Genomic DNA, 21,583 nt, shown 5'->3' on the forward strand with positions numbered 1-21,583 from the left:
TACCGCTAAATATCTGTGAAATATTTGACTCTGAGTCTGTATAAAAGGAATGGACATGAGATACTTACCCTGAAGTTTTATGTTCATTCATTCAATCCAAAAGCAAATACTTATTTAACATCTAATGTATGACTGGCACTATATGTTTAATTTATTTTATTTTATTTTTTAAGTTGATTTACTTATTTTGAGACGAGGGGGTGGGACAGAGAAAGAGGGAGAGAGAATCTCAAACAGGCTCCACACTATCAGCGCATATCCTGGCGTGGGGCTTGAACTCACAAACTGTGAGATCATGACCTGAGCCAATGTCAGGAGTTGAACACTCAACCCACTGAGCCAGCCAGGCACCCCACCATGTGTTTAAGTTTTAATGCAGGATCATCATTCTTTTAAAAATACATAGAATAATAATTGTGGGTTTTTTTTGCATAGTTTAACATAACAAATTCTAAATCCTGTGCTGTAGTAGTCATGATTTGTGACAGACCATGTGTGTTACAACTTTGGTTTTATGCCTGGCAGTGGTCAATAGTACGCGTTTACAAACTGGATTACTAGGAATGAAATATCGTAAGACTGTGAACAGGTAATTTACCCATGTTAGGAGCCAAGTCATAACTCATCCAGATAGGAATTTTCTTTATGGTTATCTTTGAGTAACAGTGAAAACCAAAGAAAAGGTCATGCTATAAGCAAAGTCAAAAACTCCCCTGTAAATGAAGACATCTATGTCACTTGAATGGTTCTTTCTGACATCATTTTAAATTTTAAATATCTAAAAGATCATTATTTCAGTTTCATGATTTTTACACAAGGCCAAAGGACATACCTGAGCTACCAAATTATGGAAGTAAATAAAACAATCTGAACTCCATCATCATCTCCCATCACTCCACCTTTATAACCTTTATATTGTAGCAAAGCATATACTGAGGGTAATTTTCAGTTTATAGTTTGAGTTTAGATTTCAGAAGAGAGAGGCTAGATGTGAGTCCCACTTAAGGTGATTATTTACTATATGATCTTGGGCAAATTATTTCCTTCTCTAAACCTCAGTGTCTTAATCACAAAGTTGATTGGAATTTAAAAATATATAATGCTGTAGCACGTGACTGGTAGTTTTCAATTATTCAGTGAAGGCTACTGTAATATTAGCACTCTCATGATCGCTTTCATCTGACAGAGTGGAAAAGCCACAGACCTTGGAACAATATAACAACAAACTTCATCTGTCCCAGAGGTGCTAGTAGACACTATGTGACCTCAAGCATATTTCTTAACTTCATAGAAATTCAGTTTCTCTCATGTATAAAATGCATGTGGACAATAGTTAACCCTTCTTGCAGTGTTAATGTGAAGACTGGAAATTAGGTATATAAAGAGTCTGTTTTCCAGCATCTGGAAAATTTACTCTGAACTTACATGAGAAAGTCTTGTGTCAGAAGGAGAACAAATGTACCCTCTAAAGCTACTGTAATGAGGCGGTTCATTTAGAATAAGGCTGACTAGTTCTTGAGCTGTATGAAATAGTACAGTTAAAGGGAGAATAGCACATGTTTAAAATATGACAGATATGTAAGTAATTTTTTTTCTCTAGAGAATGCAAAAGGATATTATAGGGTATAAAATTAATTTAGAAGGATGAGATTTACAGCCAGTGAACAACGTAACATCATCCTTTTTATTCCCTGTGTGGCAAAAGCTAGTTATATTTTTAACAAGAGAGGATCTTTGGTTCTTTTGATTAAACATACCATTTTAGCTTTCAACTTATCATGAGTTTATTTCTATTACGGTAAAGTTTCTATTGACCTACTATTATTGTATATACTATGAATGAATAATTTTGATTTTAAGATAACAATCAATCAATCAAGAATAAATCCCCATCTTACTGAGCGATGCAAAGGCTCTAATATTTTTAAACTAACTGACCAGAGTAACTAAGGGTAGATATACATGTAGCGATATTACCATTATTTCACTAAGTACATAACAATATTTTTCAAGAAAATAGTTCTGTGAAACATTTTTTATGGGGTAATCCATGAGCTCCTAATCTAAACTAGTGCTAAACTAGGCTAGTCTTATATAATAAAGTGCAATGGATCCCCATGATGTACTGAATGTTATTTATATAGATAAATGACCAAAACTATGCAAATTTATTAGTTTCATCGTATAGGTGCAGTCAGTTACCACCCTTGAGGTCACCCACATTCCTTGAAGATTTTAGTTTCTGATTCACTGTGACTCTAGAAATCCTGCTTCTATCATAATTCTTGATGGTATCAGCAATCCTACATAGATGATCTTTTCAGTGTTTTACCTTAGCCACCTGTTCTCATGGTCGTAGCCTTTACCTTGAAGTACCAATGATTTTACCCTCCTTCTTTTCAATTTCATTCAGTTCTCTGAGTACTACTACTCTGAGTACTATTGGGGGTATTTCTTCTAATACCCTCAATCTTAGCAGCCTTTTGTCTCCACTAGAACCTACTATCCACTGGTTCTGCTACCTTTTCACTGTCCTTAGTCATCTGAGGGCTTTTCTTCCATGCTTAACAGATTAAGTTCCAATATCAAGCATTATAATCACTCCTGTGCTGAAACCCTGAATTAGTGTCCACTAATTACTGATTAGTGTCCACTACTGTGGACTGACACTGATCTTAACTCTCTTTCCTGTCTCCCTTCCTCCGCCCTCAGTTTTCTATCCTTTCAGCTTCTCTGCCCATCACCTTGCATGAAATTTCTTAGAGACAGATGACAAAATTCCAGAGGTAGGATCCAGTTATCTTCATAAGTGAGCAACAGGCAATCAGAAATCCAGTCATAGTGGCTGGATACCAAGCTATTTAGGATTAAAGCTTAAGGCTCCGTCTCTAAGAGAACACTGAGTATATGAAAGTCAATAGTGTTAAAAAGGATTGAAGAAGACTAGTTAAGTGATACAAACAGACTTTATTTAACATTTCACGAAGTGGGCAGTCTCCATTCTCAAGGATCAAGACAACTACAAAATGGAGTGTGAGGCAGGAAGCTTTTATGGGGTAAAGAGTAAGGAATAAGAAAGAGAAAAACAAAAAATGAGTAAGGAACAAAAAACAAGGAAATAAGTATAGACCCCAGAGTTGGTTTGGCATTTTGGGATTGGCTGACTGGATATATTGTGTTTCTGGTCAAGTGGAATATTTACAGGTATCAAGTAACAAACCTAAAACAATTTAGTAATGAGTTTGATATTTTTAAAAAAATGTTTATTTATTTATTTTGAGAGAGAGAGAGAGAGAGAAAGAAAGAAAGAGCACGGGAGGGGCAGAGAGAGAAGAAGAGAGGGAATCCCAGGAAGGCTTTGTTCTATCAGGGCAGAGACCAACGTGGGGTTTGATCCCATGAACCGTGAGATCATGACCTGAGCCAAAATCAAGAGTCAGACACCTAACCAACTGAGCCACCCAGATGTCCCGAGTTCGATATTTTTTAATCAGTGGAAAGCAGCCTGTGAATTGGGGGAGTACAGTGCCTCACAAGCAGTGAGACACTTTCCCGGAGAGATTTTGGGCAAGAGTGAGATTTACAGAATGTTAGAAGAGGCAACATGGAAACAGGGCATGATGGGCTAGGAGGTCAGGCATTTGCTAAGGCTAGTAATAGATCCTGTTTTCTAGCATAAGCTGAGCTAGCTAAAGCTGAGTTGGAGGATTAGGGTTGGTGTATATTAGGTTTCCTTGATAGATATTTACCAAAAGTACAGGCTGACATGTTTAGATTTATAACATGGGCCAGGCCACTGAGACAGCCTCTGTTTTGTGGGTCCCAAAATACAAATTAACGTTATCACAGAGACAGAAAAGTTATCTAAGTTTTTAGTTTGCTGGCATGGCAACCCAACAGGAGAAGCTCCATCGTGGTCCTAGAATTTTTTTTCAATAATAATATCACGAAACTATCTCAGCCAATCCTTATATCTTCATGAATATCATTAATTTCCTCAAACAAGAGCCGAATTCTAATCTTCTCTGTAGCTGTATATATTAAGCAAGTTAAGATTACCTTCTGCTGTTGCTCTGTATAGAGCAATGCTACATTTCATTAGCATTAGTTTGTAAATACCATTTATCTTGGTTATTTTGACATTCCATTTTGACATGGGGCATTTTGACCTTTACATTTTCAGCTTTTAAAACTACTAAAGAATATGTTAGAGGAATCTTCAATCTGTGGTTGTATTAGAGTCCAGAACATAAGAATGAGATGGAATTCAAATATGAAATGAAAGCAACAGTGCTCTAGTTCTAGGTATTGATAAAAACTGGTATGATTTGTTTTGCTGGCTAGGAATAGGGTTAAATTTGTTGTTATTCAGAAGCTCACAGTGACCACTTGAACCCGTACCTGCCCAGCTTACTATACAGCTTCACTTGACAAGGTCTCTCTTTTGTCCAGATTGTCCAAGGACCTTTCAGAGTTACTCAGTCCCAAAAGACCAAAGGCAAAACAGGAGAAACTCACTAATTCACTAGCAGTATAGTTGGGTGGCGGGGCTAGGAAGAATTAGAGAACAGTTGGGGGCATCGGGAGAATTCCTTTTCATCTGGAATTGCATTTATAACTCAAACATAGTTTTGTAATTGAAAACTGGATTACACAATTCAATGTGTCTTTATCCAGTAGGGCAATTATCTATTTGCTGGTTTGGCCCTTGCATGTTTCTTCCAGAGAACCTACCCAGGAAGTGTTTTATTTTCCATATCCAGAATCTGGAGCATGACATACAAAGTGTTAACACTCAGATGTTTGATAAACATTCCTTAAGTTTGTTCTGGGATGGCTGGGACAAGAGGGGCCTCCAGCCTCAGCCAAGCTTTGTCACCAGAACAACCTAAGCAGGCCCTGTATTGATCACTTGCCCAAATTTGTTCCTTCACTTACGATGAGTTTACCTTTGTGGGTTCGGAGTAGTCCTTTATAGTAAGCAGCAAACTCCTTCAGGGACAATCTATTCCAGAGGTTCCAGATTCTCTAGGTAAGAGAGTATCTCTAGTACTTTACTCTGAAGAGATTCCTTGAATCCTAAACAATTGGCCCATCAACCTTAGAGACCATTTCAAAGTACCAAAGACTATAGGAGATAAGGTCTTTTCAAGTCAAATATGGCTAAGCCTCTTTCTCTCCTGTGCCTATGGACCTTAGTTTATACATCTAAGAGAAAACACTCATGGGTCATTCTCCTTGAAAGATCTGCTAAGTGAGTGTCTGATTTCCAAATTGAAAGAAAAGCAGGTCCTCACTTTAAAATTTAAGTGTCTCTTGCTAAAGTTTTACCTCACAAGCACTTGGTGTATTGAAAATATTGCCTGTTTTCACATTTTTATGAACAAGTGTTAATATCTAAACTAAATTTAAAGAAGCATGCCAAAATGTGCCTTGAATTAAAAACAACCACTTCAAAATGGCCATGTCATCTATCACTATTCTCATTTAACTGAAGAAAAAAAAGACGATATTGAAAGCAACTTACTGGCTCATCCTATCCTATATAGGAAAAAAAAATGGCCGATTCAAACCAACAGCCTAAGTCTGTGTATCAGGAGAAAGGGAGAGGAGAAAATTAACTCAAGGAGTCGTGAAGCAAATGTTTTTCTAGAGAGCACACAAGATAGAAAAACATTAGTTTAATACAGAATGGGTACAAAAGTAAATACTTGCTAATTTTAAAAGACGAACTAAGGTATATTAAAATTTTTTTAATTTATTTGAGCAAAAATCAGTTCAGATTTGTCAGTGCCAGGTAGGAAGTAGTTAGAAACACTCCATGGACAAGAGTGAGGGACTTACAGAGAAGAGGCAGAAGTAAAGCAAAGAAATAATTGATCAGCTACAGCTTAAGTGGTTGTATTATTTCAGAAAGACTAGTTGACTGTTTGTGATTGGCTGGCCTTTGGTTTTGATTTCTTAACCTTGAGGCATGTATAGGTTGAGGTGTTGATTTGTTTAAGTAACCTGCTAAGGTGTTAGAGCCATCTCAGTCTAATGGCCTCCTTATTTAATTAACATTAGTTTTGTTTGCATTGTAAAAGTCCAGGAATGATTTAGTTCAGAAGTCTCTTAGGCTGATTTTGTTTTAATATAAAGATATTTTTGCTTTTGAATTTTTTCCTAAAATGTAGCTGATCAAACTGGTAAGATAATCAGTGCTCTGGCAATGGGAACATTCATTCAAGTCATGGATCTGTGTATTGCAGGAATCAGAGAAATTCATGCATTAACCCCATAGTAGGTCAGGAGGACGTCTACAAACACCTACACTTGTGATTTATTCATGGTATTATTGAGCATCTAGTAAGTTTGGGGACTATACAGAATGCTATGGCTGAGCAGTGCCTAAGGCAGACATAGTGATCAGTAGTGATTAAGTAGTGATAGTCTAAGCAGGGAACATATTAAACAAGAGATTCCAGTAGAGAATTATAAATGTAGCAGCTACTGAAAAGAGTATAGTGTTATACAGGTACAGACAACAGGAATGTATGATCTAGTCCAGTGGATCAAGGAAAACCTACCTATTATCTCCCTGAAGAATTTACTCAGTTGTTTACTTGATAGACTAAGCAGGCAAGGAGAGGAGTAGAACATTCCACAAGGGGGCAACATATCCAAAGGCTCTGAGGTATTGAGGCGGGCAAAGTTGATGACTTGGAGCAGAGCAAGTGGAAGACTGACAACGTGAGGCTGAAGTCTGAATCTGAATCAGAATATTCATGGCTTTGTAGAGCACGGTAGCAAGTTGATTTTCATTATAAGAACAACAGGAAGGAAATCACTGAAGGATAGAGTTTAAAAATACTATTTTAGGGGCGCCTGGGTGGCGCAGTCGGTTAAGCGTCCGACTTCAGCCAGGTCACGATCTCGCGGTCCGTGAGTTCGAGCCCCGCGTCAGGCTCTGGGCTGATGGCTCGGAGCCTGGAGCCTGTTTCCGATTCTGTGTCTCCCTCTCTCTCTGCCCCTCCCCCGTTCATGCTCTGTCTCTCTCTGTCCCAAAAATAAATTAAAAATGTTGAAAAAAAAAAAAATTAAAAATACTATTTTAGCTACGACATGAAGAGTGGTTTGAGGGGAAAGTAAGAGGAGGGGAGAGCTGTGCAGTTAGAAGACTTGCATCCCCAGGATGCAAAGAGCATAAATGGCAAGTTAAAAAATAAAATCAAAAAAGAATATTGTCTTTATGTTGGCACAAGTAAGATATTATTATTGGCACAATAATCATGGTTATTGAGGAAATGTCATACCTCTGTATGTGGGAAAAGACATAATTGAAAATACTGATAATGAATATGTATAAATACAAGAATGATTCACTTATGTAGTGCAGAAATATCTTTATTATTTTGATTGGTTTACATAGATAAAAAAATTACATACAGGAGATATCTGATATCTCAGACTTAAAGTGTTTAAAAAGTATTTTTAAAAGATTAAAATATATTCATATTTATTTTAGTGTTGAGAGCCAATTGTAATCTGAAACTGGTTTTTTACATATCTAAGTGAGTCTCTGTACCTGTATATTAATATATATGTTTGTTATTCTGAAACATCATTCCTAGCCACCACAACAGATCAAAATTTATAGTGTAGCACACTAGCTCCGTTTTTTTTTAATTAAAATATTGTGAACATTTTCCAGATTTGTATGCCCTTATGTTTGTTTTTCTTGAATATATAATTACAGGTAGTCTCAGACTTCTCCCAGTGGTCTGTCAAGTAGAGTATATGGTGTGTTTTTCATCTTCAATTAGTTAGCATAACTGGGCATGTCTGTCAAAAGTATTTTTTGAATAAATTATACCAAGCAGAGAATTAGTCCATAGAGATTTTGCACCTCTCCACAATGATACTTACATCACTCAGTCAGGACATAAATTAACTGTAGAAAAGTTTTAAATAGAAAAAAATATTATTTTTCTTGTTTTTAATGTTTATTTTTGTTTTTGAGAGAGAGAGAGAGCGACAGAGACAGAATGCGAGTGGGTTAGGGGCAGAGGGAGAGAGAGGGAGACGCGGAATCTGAAGCAGGCTCCAGGCTCTGAGCTGTCAGCACAGAGTACAATGCAGAGCTTGAACTCATGAACCGTGAGATGATGACCTGAGCTTAACCAACTGAGCCACCCAGGCATCCCAGACCATATTATTTTTCAATTACAGTATTGCTTTATTATGATCTAGTACCTAGGGAAAAAATACATTTATTATGTCATTTTATTTCTAAAGTGTTTTATACTCAAAATGTGTTTAGGTCATATTAAAGCCCAGAAGTAGATTTACAGATTCATATTTTAAGATACATAATTAAAGTTACTAAAAAACCAAATTTATGAATGTATTATAATTGAATGTAAGTAATAGTTTATAGATATAAAAGGCAATGCACTAAAACATTTCATTAAAGTATTATTTAGTTCTAGATTTTCACTAGGTGGCAGACGTAGACAATGCATTCACTTTCTCAGCTTCAAATAACATAATGGTATTGGTTCATTTATATAGAACAGAAACAGCACATCATATAAACTTTTTGGTTCTATCTAATTTCAACTCTACAAGTCACTTAAATACAATGACCAGATCAACCAGTCATATCATCATTCACTGTTACTCAGCTCTCAAGTATATAGCTACACATTTCTACTTGATATAATGTGTTAGAAATCATCCCAAGTAATCCCACAAAAGTATCCAAAGTTTGAAAAATAATATGTATGAACGATAAAAGCTATATTTCGCAGAGAAAATTTAAACTTTCCAAAAGATGAAATAAATTTTCATTGTTTTGCAGCTATGTTTTTCTCACAAATTACTTCTCTGGCCTTATATCTCAACACTGTCCTGGATGCTTCTCACAAGCTATCCATTTACTGGTGTCTTAATGCTGCATAGTCTGTGAGATTCAGTCAGCCATATTTATCACTCTTATAAAAATATATACAGCCTTATAACTTACACATTTTTATAGTTTCCTCTATTGGGTAGTAGAGTCTAATTTAAAGGCCAGCATATCTCTTTATACCTCTTTTTAGGTCTTGGAGACCAGAGCTTTCCAATAACAAACACTTCATTATTATTTATTAAATTATATATTAAAAATATGCCTCAGTTAATAGAAATAACAAAATGAAGTTATGATCTGACAACTATTATCTTGTGTGTGTGTGTGTGTGTGTGTGTGTGTGTGTGTGTGTGTGTGTGTTTTGGGAGAAGGTGGTGAATAAGAAGGAAGCTAATGCAAAGCTATGGGACGCGTGAAAACTCTCAGGATCTTTCTAGAATAACACTATCAGTTGAGCCTTGGCCTCAATTCATTACAATGAAATGTTATTTGAGTTAAAATATTTTCTTTTCTCAGGAGATCATTATAGCAAGACGTGACCTTCAAAATCGCATACTATGAGAATAGGGAATCTTAGAAGATCAAAGAACTCATATTATGGACAATAAGCTCATCACGTGGAATTTTTGTCAATTGTCATATTCATCTTATAAATTTCTCTTTTGATATTATCCACAAAGTCACTTGTGACTTCTTAAATTAGCTTCATGAGCTTCTCTTCTATGCCATTTCATAATTGTAGAGAGAAAAATATCTAATAAAAAGCCAAATGACTAAATTTATTTTTCTTATAGTGCTAAAATGTTGGTTAAAAGATTCTTTGGGAAATAGCATTTCATTTTTCTTGCATTGTACAGACAGTTTATGTGACAATGCCTGCTGTTGTAATTGAATGTAGTTTTATGCCTAAGGCGAGGAATCACTCACTCATAAATATGTTGTTACAAAATATACCATATTGGATTGTTAGTGTGATGCAAATGCTTTTTTGTGTGTGTGTGTGTTTTTAAATGTAGGTTGTTTTCCAGTCTCAGTATCATCACAGAGCTTACTCACCCAGCCAACATGAGATTCATGCAATTCAGAGCCAAAGACTGTTACTCTCTTGCTCTTTCAAAACTGGAAAAGGTAAGACTTCCTATTAAGGAGGTTGCATTTAACTATTTTTCTTGAAAGAGTAACTCTGAAATTCCTGTATATAGAAAGAAATGCCATGGGATGGTAAAAATAAAAATGCTGCTGTGAATTCTTGTTTTGGAGCGAAAAATCTTCGTTTATAATTTTTTAAGGGAGTTGATGGATTTGAACCATTGGTATCACAAGTGAACATACTGAAGATATCTTGTTCTCTCATCATTTCTTATAGATTGAAAGCATGATTTAAGAAAGAGTTAAATGCAACAAGAATGCATATACCCGCTTATAATGTCAGTTCTATTGATAATATCATGAGCGCTATGTCAAGAAATCCATGTTGTATAGAAGGCTTTGCAGTTTAAAATAATCCTTAAGGCCTTAGAAAAGGCTTTCTTGAAAGTTAGCTTCCCAGATGTCACCAACACAATCTGAGACAAAGCTGAGTTTATTGCTTACTTAGATAATGGAGATGGTCATCTCAGAACTTTGGCAGTGCTTTAAAACTGGGTCAAAGTTTATTGGGTTTTGGAAATCTTATTTAGTGAGGGTCTTTTGAAGTGGGAGTTTGATTAGGATTCACAAGGGATCAGGGTAATGTGAACGGACAAAGTAGTTATGTGGACAGAGAGGTGTGGTTTCCATGCTTAATGTCTAGACAGAGTGTCAGGGTAAATGGTTTTTGCATGCAGCATTGACTTGATATTAGTATACTGGGAGAATTTCATATAGAGAAAACAATAAGATTCAATCTTATACATGTGAAAATGTGTTAAGTCTGTTCTATCTTCATTGTTTATAACAATATAAGAGATACAGAAAACAATGCCTTATATTTGTTGTTGTTGTTGTTTGGTTAGTTCATTTTTTCACTTCATTTTGTTTTGATTACATAGTCCTAATTGCTAGGAGATATATTGCTGAGTAAGGGCATTTCTGTACTCTGGTTTGTTGATATCCAGCTTCAGAGCTGGTCACATACATTGTGTCAGTAGAGCCTTCCCACTGTTCCTTTATTGTCATAGTTAAGTTTTGTCAGGCACTGCCTTCAGAAGAGGGAACTGACTTTAAGCCAGGTAAAATAAGTTTTCCAAGATTACATAGCTGTCAAGTCAGTGCAGAGAATCTTAAAGACATTAGCATTGAGGACAGAAAACTCATTATGCCACACTGCTTTAACAACATAGAAAGGGTGGTGGCAGGCATAGTGAATTGGCTCAGCATCCACAGACAAACCCAGTTACCAGGAATCCAGCTGGAATCGGTGCTGGCTTGGTGTCTGATGGTCTCCTTCATGACAAAGTGAGCGAGGATCACCTAGTGATGAAGAATACAAGCTCCGGAGTTAGATTGGTCCATTTCTCTACTACTTTCTAGGAATGGAACCTGGCTAAATAAATTACTTACACATTGATAGCTTTGGGATTCTTCTCTGGAAATAATGGTAATAGACAAATAATAGGATCACTGCAAGATTACACCGCATGATCTATCCAAAACATTTAGCTGTTTTGTCGTATAGTCAGTACCCAAATAAATGGTACTAAAAACATAATTATAAATTGTTGTGGATGTCACTAATAAACATCCATTCTGTGTATTCAATTTTACGCCGAATAGATGTTTCAAGGTCATAACTGTGGAAGATGTTTTCAGTAATGTTGACTGCATGTGTCTATATTTTTGTGTGTCTGTTGCATTAGGGAAAAAGAACAAAATGATATTTTTATTTTTGTTGGGGAATTAATTTAAAGTCTTTTGCCAGCCTAGAAATCCTCTTCACAAATGTAGGAAAGTTTTACTTGCATAAGCATTAAATCAGACTGCAATATATCTCAAGCAATCCACTAAAGAGATTGCAAAAAACAGAAAGGCATCTCATCCTTTTATACAGCCAGGCAAATACAGTCATTTGCATACGGGCAACAACTTCAAGCCCGGCACCTAGGCTCACCTCTCACAGAGACCGAAAGACAGGATGCTTTATGCTCACATTTCAGAAAGATAGTTCTAAAGCTCCCAAGAAAGACTTCACTGATTTGCAAAAACTGACTAGAGATTATTCAGGTTTTCAAAAGGTTTGCATCCCACTCAACTAGAGAAAGAACTTACAACCGCAAGTTTTCTAGGGGAAATGCTTTAGCAAAAAAGAGCAGGAAGGAATGAGTTTTCTTTGTCTTTTGGCATCAGGGGAATTCACTTATTTTTTAGATTTGTATTTACTCTGACATGCTCTAGATATTTCCCAAAATAAATAAAGGAATTCGGCACATTCCCTAATTGTTTAGAAGTAGAGGGGCCAGGGGAATTGGAATTAAAACCAATTGGTTTGGAGGTTATAAAATCATAGGAAATTCTTTTCGATTCAGTCATTACCACTTTGTTCATCTAAATAAGGATTTGGTACATAGAAAGTTTTTAGACTTTACGACTGTTTTGACTTAAATTGTGTTCCTCCCCCTCAAAAAAACATGTGTTGGAGTCCTAACCTCTAGTACCTATGAATGTGATCTTATTTGAAGATAAGGTTTTTATAGGGGTAATTGGATTAAAGAAGACCATTGAGGGGGGGGGGTCCTAATCTAATACAATTGGCATTCTTATAACAATAGTAAATTTGGACACAGAAACAGACACACATAAAGGGAAGACAATGGGAAGAGAAACAGGGAGAAGACAGCCATTCACAAGTCAAGAACAGCCTGGAACAGATCCTTCACTTAAAATCCTCAGAAGCAACCGATGGTGGTGACATGTTAATTTCAGACTTCCAACCTCCAGAGCTCTCAGGCAATAAATTTCTGTTGTGTAAGCCACCCGGTCTGGAGTACTTTGTTAGGGCAGCGCTAGGAAACTAACACATGTGCCATCAATGATATGGTAACTGTTCATTTCCAGTCAGTGCTTTTTATCTGATATAAATACAGCTAACTTATCTCTTAAAGTAATTATCTTTCTTTGTCTTCTGGATGCAAGGAGATATTTTTAGGATTAGGAAACTGACCTTTATTTCTAGTATTTGAGTATCACGTTCTAGAGTTACATTGGCTGAGGAATAGGTAGATTTTTATTCTTTTGAATGTAATTATGAATATCATTTTATTCTATCTATAATTAGATGCACTTACACAGATGAAACCTTCACCTTTAGAAACATAATCAGTTTTTGAATTAGAAACAAACAACAGCTGGGCTGCTTGCCACACTTTTTTGACACTAAGTGGTTTCCATTTAAACTCAAGAAATGCTGGAATTGGTCAGGATGCTTGTGGAAGATTAGATTGCTTTGACCCTGGCTGCTTTACTTGTGTGATGATTACATTTGGGTGGTTTCCTGGTAGACCCTGCATTCTAATAGAACCTTGGTTGCCATTGGTAATGCAAGTAATAATCTGTAAGGATTCTCTGGAAGAGGCCACTCACGGAAGAATATCCACAATAATAACTTCCATTAGGAAGAGGAGAGAACTGAGAACATGCAAGGATTACTGGTCTGTGACAATGATGTGAGCAATAGATATTGTTGAGGACCTCCGTCTGTTCTTATAAAAAGAAAAGTCCTTGATTATTCCTTGATTACTTTTCTTAGATTTGCTGTCTGGAGGTATTCCTTTTTCTGTTGTTTTATGTGACCCCTGTCTCACCGCAAGCTTCTTCCTAAGCTATTTTTATCCACGTCACTTTGGGAGTACATACTTCTTGCAGCCTGTGTGAGTTTTGTATCTTGCTTATTGCTTATGCAAATTTGAAAAAAATCTAAAGATCTTTAAGCTTATGAAAGCACTTTTTTCCCAAGACATTTAAAGTCTAAAGATTTTTCAGACTAGTCTGCTAATTTCTCTCAAAAACTTGATAAACTTCTGGTATACTTACTTCCATAAATTTTTATGGCCAGACTGTCCTCAAAATTCCTTCTTAAAATATAATTTTTGAGTTTTTATTTCTTCATCTCCTCAATCCATGCATCTCTCTATCTCCTTGGAAGCTACCTTGAGGTTATTGAGACAATAGTGTTGGGTTCGACTTTGTTGTTCAATGCCTTGTTTCAGTTTTCTCTCCTGTGCTGTTGGCATTTAGAAGTACACAATTTTTAAATATTGGAGGCTCCTAATCTCTCAGCTACCTGTTTATTTTTAGTCTCTACTTGAAACTAATTCTTGCCTGAACTACTGCTGTCCTTGTAATGTCCAACGAAAGACAGCAAGCAAATAACTGCATATACACACCAATATTAAACAGATAGACGTTTTTATGAGCCAGGACTGGGAATGGCAAATAAACTTCCACCCGTATGCCATTGGCTAGAACTCAATCGTGTGTCCACACCAACTTCAAGGGAGACTGGGAAATGTAGTTCGGTCATGTGCCTAAGAAGAATTGGGCAGTAGATTTTGGTGGACAGTTAACATTCTCTGTCACATGCAATATATCACACTGATTTTTTTCAAATGTATATAATCAAGACATTTTCTGAACATTAGTGCTTTAGTTGGCATTTTCCCATCATCTGATCTTTCTTTTGTCATTATCCACTTTTGTTCCTGAGTTGTTTTGCTTTACAATATTCTTTTTGTCCTGGATATTCCCATTACTGCCAGTGTTTTCCCAATATTACTTCCCACATTTGGACATTGGTCATGTTGGGTCATTGAGACTTCCCCTAACAAAGTAAGTGTAACAGGCATCAGAAACACAGTATTGGAGCTAAGCAGAGATGAAAAATGTGACAGATAATAAGGAAACAAAGAAGAGGAGGACAACAATATGGAAAAGAGAAATTTCTATCTCATTTCCCTCTGAAGACTTATTTCATCTCTCTTGTTTTGATGCATTTCATAAAAAAGCCTTTTATTCATGCAGATGACACAATTTGCTTTAAAACTGCTTCCTTTAAAATGGCTTTGGAACTATCACCATTCCTCAATAATGATCATAATTACACTTGAGCAATCATATGGTAATTGCACACTAATGTAAGAGGCAAAGTAATGAAAATATGCATTTAATAGTGTGGTATTTTATATATATATATATATATATATATATATATATATATATATATATATATATGTATATGTTTGGTCTTTGTCCCTGGTTCCTAATGCAGAGCTTCAAAAAAATCTTGGAATTTAGGAGTGTCTTTTGTTGTTCATATCTTTCAACCATACCTGATTTTATGCTAAGGAGGCAACTCATAGAGGAGATAGCTTCAGCATGAGAACCAGAAAAAGCAACCTCATGATTAGAATATTCAAACTTTCAATATCTTCATCACCTTCCAAACCTCCAGGGACAGAAGAGGGGCTGGACATTGAGTTTAATCACATGACTAATGACTTAATTAATCGTGTCTACATAATGAAACTGATAAAAACTCTGAAAAACGAGGATTCGAGAGCTTCCTGGTAGGTCAACATATTGATGTACCAAGAAAGCAGCATGTCCTGACTTCATCGGGACAGAAGCTGCTATGCTCACGATCCTTCCAGATTTGCCCTGTTTCTTTTTTTTATCCTCCATTCATTTTCATTCTTTATAATAAAATGATAATTATTAAATACAGCATTTTCATGAGTTCTGTGAGCATTCTAGAAAATTATCAAAACTGAGGGGACTGTGGAAAGCCCCAAATTTATAGCAGTCTGGACAGAAGTACAGTTGCCTTGGAGACACATAGGACTTGTGGCTGAGGGTAGTCTTGTGGGACTGAGGCCCCTTAACCTCTGGGGTCTGAGTCAACTCTGGGTAGTGTCATAATTGAATTGAATTGTAGGACATCCAGTTGGTGTCACAGAACTGGTGTCAGACTGCAAAGAGTCATGTCTGCAAATCATATCATTTTGTAGTCAGTGATAGAGCAAAATGATAAAAATTGGAGATAGCTTCTGGGAGAAATAAGTGAAGACTATCAGAATTATTTGTTCAACATATCAACTGTGTAAAAGCAAGAAGGCAAATTTTTCATGTTCTCAATTTAAACTGAAGCCAATAAATATTTACTAAGCACCAATTATGAGCCAAATACCTTACTAAATGCTAGAGGTTTCCAATAGAATAAATACTTGCAATTTGTAATGTGATGGGAGGAACAGATAGATATATAGGAACAGACAAAACACATGGCCTTACTTTTTTTGTGTGTGCAAATAATTGGACTACTTTTTGTTCATAATCAAAGTACCAGAATGGCTGAATGCAAGTTTGGTGTTAGCTGCCTACGTGAGATTTGATTCATTAGGAAAGATTTTTATCCTGTTTTTAAGCAAATATTTACCTTTTCCCTTACTGGTCCACAAAGAATTTGAAGAAAATATTGGTATTAGTTTCTATTTCTTTTGAATGTAGAAAAGCATTACCTGATCCACTCTGGAGGAGTGATAAAATGTTATTTATGTGGATAATTATTAATACCTTTTTAATGGTTATTTATTTCTGAGAGAGAGCACAAATGGGGTGAGAAGCAGAGAGAGAGAGGAGAGAGAGAATCCCAAGCAGGCTCTGTGCTGTCAGTGCCGGGCTCAGTGCAGGCCTCGATCTCATAAAATGTGAGATGATGACCTGGGCCAAAATCAAGTGTCAGATGCTTAACTGACTGAGCCACCCAGGTACCCCTGGGCAAAGTCTTTCTTCAGGTATTCTTCAAAACATCATGTCTATGCTGATAACCTAGTCAGAGTGGAATTTCTCCTGTAATTATTGTGTCAGTGGTATTTTCTAACCTTTCCTGTTCCAAAATTTCCCCCAGCAAGAACTATCAGCTGCTTCTGCAGACATTTCATTTGGTTCTAGTTCTTGATCTCTTTTCAGTGAGATATCTGCATGTCACATGCTGTTTTGTTTTTCAGACCTTCCCTTGTCATGGGAATTATTGTTGATTTACCTTATTTTACTAATTTTTAAAAGGATACTTGTGTTTTATGAAGTATAACTTTTGAACAACATTAAATGGTACTGAACTTACCTTTATTTTTGAAAAGTACATACAGGTAGTTTATTTTATAGTTTATAAAAGCACAAGAAGGAATAGCTGTTGCTTTTCTCAAAACCAAAGCTAATGAAACTGTGAATATTTTAGATCTCTTATTCTGTAAAAAAGTGGAATAAGATCATGCACATGGAATGCATGATTGCTTCCTGTTTGTTTGGCAAACTTGTCTTTTAAGGCTCTACTCTGATGTCACTTCTTCTACAACACCATCTGCATAGTCGTGAGGCTTCTTTAATACTTAGACTTCTACAGGCTCACATCACATGGCTTTGTAAATACTTGATTTTAAGTCTGTCTGTTAAGCAAAACTATGAATACCTGCAAAATTGGAATCTTCTGTTAATCATCTTTGCATCCTATCAACCCAGTTCAGTGCCTGATACATAACAGTTAATGGATAAGTGTTTCTTGATTGCACTGCTTTGTTTTTTCCGAAGCCATGGGAATAGTCAAAGCTTTTTTTTTCCTGTTTTCCCCCCTTAATTTAACACACATTGTAAATGTGTTTCTAGTTTACTATATTATTTCTTTTTTTTTTTAATTTTTTTTTCAACGTTTTTTATTTATTTTTGGGACAGAGAGAGACAGAGCATGAACGGGGGAGGGGCAGAGAGAGAGGGAGACACAGAATCGGAAACAGGCTCCAGGCTCCGAGCCATCAGCCCAGAGCCTGACGCGGGGCTCAAACTCACGGACCGTGAGATCGTGACCTGGCTGAAGTCGGACGCTTAACCGACTGTGCCACCCAGGCGCCCCTTTACTATATTATTTCTGATATAAGTTACTGTTTAAACAAGATATGAGCTAACAGATCTCTTGGCTCATTTCCAACTACGTATCTTATCTTCCAAAGTGGAAACCAAGAGCCTGACCATACAACCAGGTGATACAGATGAATCAAGTGAATCATATGTAAGAAAGAATGAATCTAAAAGGAAGCAGATGCTTTCAATTATGGCCAGTTGTTGACATGACCTATGATATCAGATTTTCCAAATGTAAAAGGAAATCAGAAATTTAGACTCTTAGGTTAAGTGTTGGAACTTAGTCAGCCTCAGTAAATTCACGCAGGCCAAATGACACTCCTGCAGTTTCAATTGGACTGTGCACTGCCAATGTATAACTGCTAGTGTATGTGTTGTTTTTGAGAGACAGAGGGGTAGATAAATGATACTGTCCCAAGAATCATGCTGGAGGGGCGCCTGGGGGGCTCAGTCAGTTAAGCGTCTGACTGCGGCTCAGGTCATGATCTACAGCTTGTGAGTTTCAGCCCCGCATCGGGCTCTGTGCTGACAGCTCAGAGACTGGAGCCTGCTTTGGGTTCTGTGTCTCCCTCTCTCTCTCTCTCTGCCCCTCCCCCGCTCACACTCTGTCTCTCTCTTTCTCAAAAAAATAAATAAACATTAAAAAAATTAAAAAAAAAAAAGAATCACACTGGAGTGGATGGTAAGACTAAGTGTTAGTCATGTATAATTTTTCCCCCATATATAAAATGGCATTTATAAAAGGGAGGTTTAAGAAATTAATCCAACTTCTTCTTTGTCTAGAGGAAAGAAATTGTGGAATGTATTCTCATCAAGATGGAATGAGTTACTTGAGCTCTTACTTTTTTATGTAACTTAAAAATTAGTAGGACTCAAAAATTTTATTATAGGATCTTCAGTGTTTTTTCTCCACTATAAGGGAAGTTAATACTAAAAAAGAGAGTAAATCACAAATGCAGAATTGTTCACATACACAGAAGGGCAGCACCCCTCGATAAGAAAGTGTTTTCTGAGTGTGTAAAGCATAATAACCATTTAGAGAATGAGGAGGATTTTCAGAGCTGACATTAAGAACAGTGAATTGTCTAAGATGAGAATATTATCCACTGTGAGGTAGAATCTTAATCTGGGGAAGGAATTTTCGTATCTCACCAGACAGCCAATCTGACTCATCAATATCCATGCTGGGAAGAACTGAGAAGTCATCTCCAAACCACCTACACGTACTGTTCAAACTAAGCGTTCTCGACACCTTGCCTCCTAAATTAGAGAATATACTAGGATGTAATGGACACAGACAAAAATTGGGACACCACTTGCTTATTTTTCCTTTTGCCCTCTCCCTACAATCTCAAGTGAGGATATTCTTATAGTCTAGACAGTCTTCTCAACCAGATGGATGGGATGAATGTGGTGTAATAACTCGTGTCACTACTTGGAAGGGTCTCATCTGTCCAAGAGCCTCATCTGTCCTCTTGGACAGACCTCATTTGTTTGTCCAGGGGAAGCCCAGGGGTCAAATCACCCTCATGCCTTCACAAAAAGCAAGGGCAGTAGTCCTCTTTCATTCTTTGAGCAGTAGTCTTTTGCACACAGTCTTCAAATCGGGGTATGGGAGGCTCTCCTTCCCTTCCTCCAGATTTGCTACTTTGGAAACGGGAGCTTACTTCCTTTGCCTTAAACGCCAAAGTTAACATTGTCATTTGATCATAGCTAAGATATGAGTTTTTTATTTGCTTAGCTGTATCTATTTTTTCCAAGGAAAGGTGGCAGAAACCAGCATTTTTGAGATTACTGTTGGCTAAGTAAAAGATAACTTCCGTTCTTAAGAAGCCCCGTACAATCTTACACAAGCATTTGCTCTCATGTCTTCATTTATTAAGGGATGTTAATTGCAACAAAATTTTTCAAAAGAAACTCCCATACACTGTGATACACACACACACATAATACACACACACACAGTTTCTTTTTTCTTTCTTTCTTTCTTTCTTTCTTTCTTTCTTTCTTTCTTTCTTTCTTTCTTTCTTTCTTCTTCTTCTTCTTCTTCTTCTTCTTCTTCTTCTTCTTCTTCTTCTTCTTTTTCTTCTTCTTCTTCTTCTTCTTCTTCTTCTTCTTCTTCTTCTTCTTCTCCTTTTTGGCATTTAAATAACTTAGCTGCAGTTTGGTGTGGCTGGGCACAACTTAAAGGTATTTAGAGAAATGAAAACCCAGATGACAGAAAGTTGGAAACCCCTGGATGTGGTGGCTCCTACCTGCCTATTTTTGTGTCCTCACATAGGAGAATATCCAAAAGCAAAGCTTCCAGGTGTTATGATACTTTATGTGGTTTTAGGTTTTTTTTTTTTTGCATTTTATTAAGTCCTTTATTGTGTTTGTTCTTTTTATTATATTACCTCAAGTCTTTTGCAGAAATATATATGAAGAGTAAATATTTTTAACCTAGAGAACAAACTGGTGGTTACCAGAAGACAGGTGGGTGGGGGATGGGTGAAACAGGTGATGGAGACTAAGGAGGGCATTTGTGATGAGCACCCAGTGTCTAAGTAAGTGTTGAATCACTAAATTCTGCACCTGAAACCAATATTACACTGTATGTTAACTAACTGGAATTTAAATAAAAATTTGAAAGAGTAAACACGTGTTTAATATATGAGAGAATTAACCTTCCTTAATTATTGGGTACTTTAACTGGTGAAGAAAACTTGGTCATGAAAAATAAAGGGACGTATTAAAAACGCAGTTATATACACTTACCACAATGTGTGAAGTCATGTACATTTGTAGCCACCAACCGTTTAATGAAAATATCTTCTTCACGTGTATCAGGAAAACATAAGCAGAAAAACGTAAAATATAGAATCCTCACACATTTTTCCATTTCAAATTTCTGAACAGAAAGAACGAGAGAAAGGTTCTAATTTGGCCTTTATGTTTCGACTTCCTTTTGCTGCTGGGAGGGTGTTCAGCATCAGTATGTTGGACACACTTCTGTATCAGGTATGTGGTGTTTCCTTCTTTTCTCTCTATCATATTTATCCTAATCTCACTTAGATTTTATTAAATGAATAATCCTTCTAGTGTTTCTCATGCAGCTGTTACCTTAAGATTGGTTTTGGAAGTAATTCAGTGTTTTATTTTGTGTGGTTCATGACAAATGTGCCTGTGAAATATTTTGTAAGAAAAACACTATTTTTCAGAATAATCTATGAAATAATTTTTAGTCATTCTTTAGCATCAGTGTCCTACAGTGTTTACTGTGACATTTTAATACATTTTGCCTATTACTCTCAGCATATTACCACACTAAAAAAAAGAAGCTAAGAAAAAAATGATTATAGTAAAAAAAAAGACACCCTTCTTCATAATGCACACTTTTTGGAAATAAGACACCAAATTGATGTCAATAAACTGATAAACCAAGGATGTTTTAAATATCCATTAATTATCGCATACCTTAGAAAATATATTAAAAAGATTTTGCAACATCTAAAACACATTTAGTTTGTTCCTGAACACCAAAGTTAATGTTGTCATTTGATCATAGCTAAGATATTTAGAGATGTTATTTTACACCAATATATTTTAATCTTTTTTTAAGGCTAACAGAAACTGATCAGCAGTAATATTTCATATTCTCTGACTCAAGTAATCAGACAATTTATAAATGTTTCTATTAAGAGAAAAAAAGGTCTTCATGGAGCTTTAAATTACTTGATAGCTTTAATCTCAAATTACGTATTCAAACATTTTGTTGTGCTATTTTCTTTTTGATTATGTATTTTATGTACCCTCTTTTGCAAT

General features: G+C 36.2%; 1 protein-coding gene across 9 annotated transcripts in view; it reads left to right on the forward strand.

Annotated features, from left to right (window-relative positions):
• KCNT2 (potassium sodium-activated channel subfamily T member 2) overlaps positions 1–21,583 on the forward strand; it is a 364,447-nt gene that overhangs the window by 285,560 nt on the left and 57,304 nt on the right. For all 9 annotated transcript variants that reach the window (XR_009254514.1, XR_009254515.1, XM_058702129.1 and 6 more), the window contains 2 exons: positions 9,910–10,021; positions 20,678–20,779. Coding sequence is in view for 7 of the 9 variants with exons in the window: in XM_058702129.1 (XP_058558112.1) it covers positions 9,910–10,021; positions 20,678–20,779 (214 nt within the window). In the remaining 2 variants the exon portion in view is untranslated. The remainder of the gene's footprint in view (positions 1–9,909; positions 10,022–20,677; positions 20,780–21,583) is intronic.

This window comes from Neofelis nebulosa, chromosome 15 (assembly GCF_028018385.1).
Source record: "Neofelis nebulosa isolate mNeoNeb1 chromosome 15, mNeoNeb1.pri, whole genome shotgun sequence".
NCBI classification, from domain to species: domain Eukaryota; kingdom Metazoa; phylum Chordata; class Mammalia; order Carnivora; family Felidae; genus Neofelis; species Neofelis nebulosa.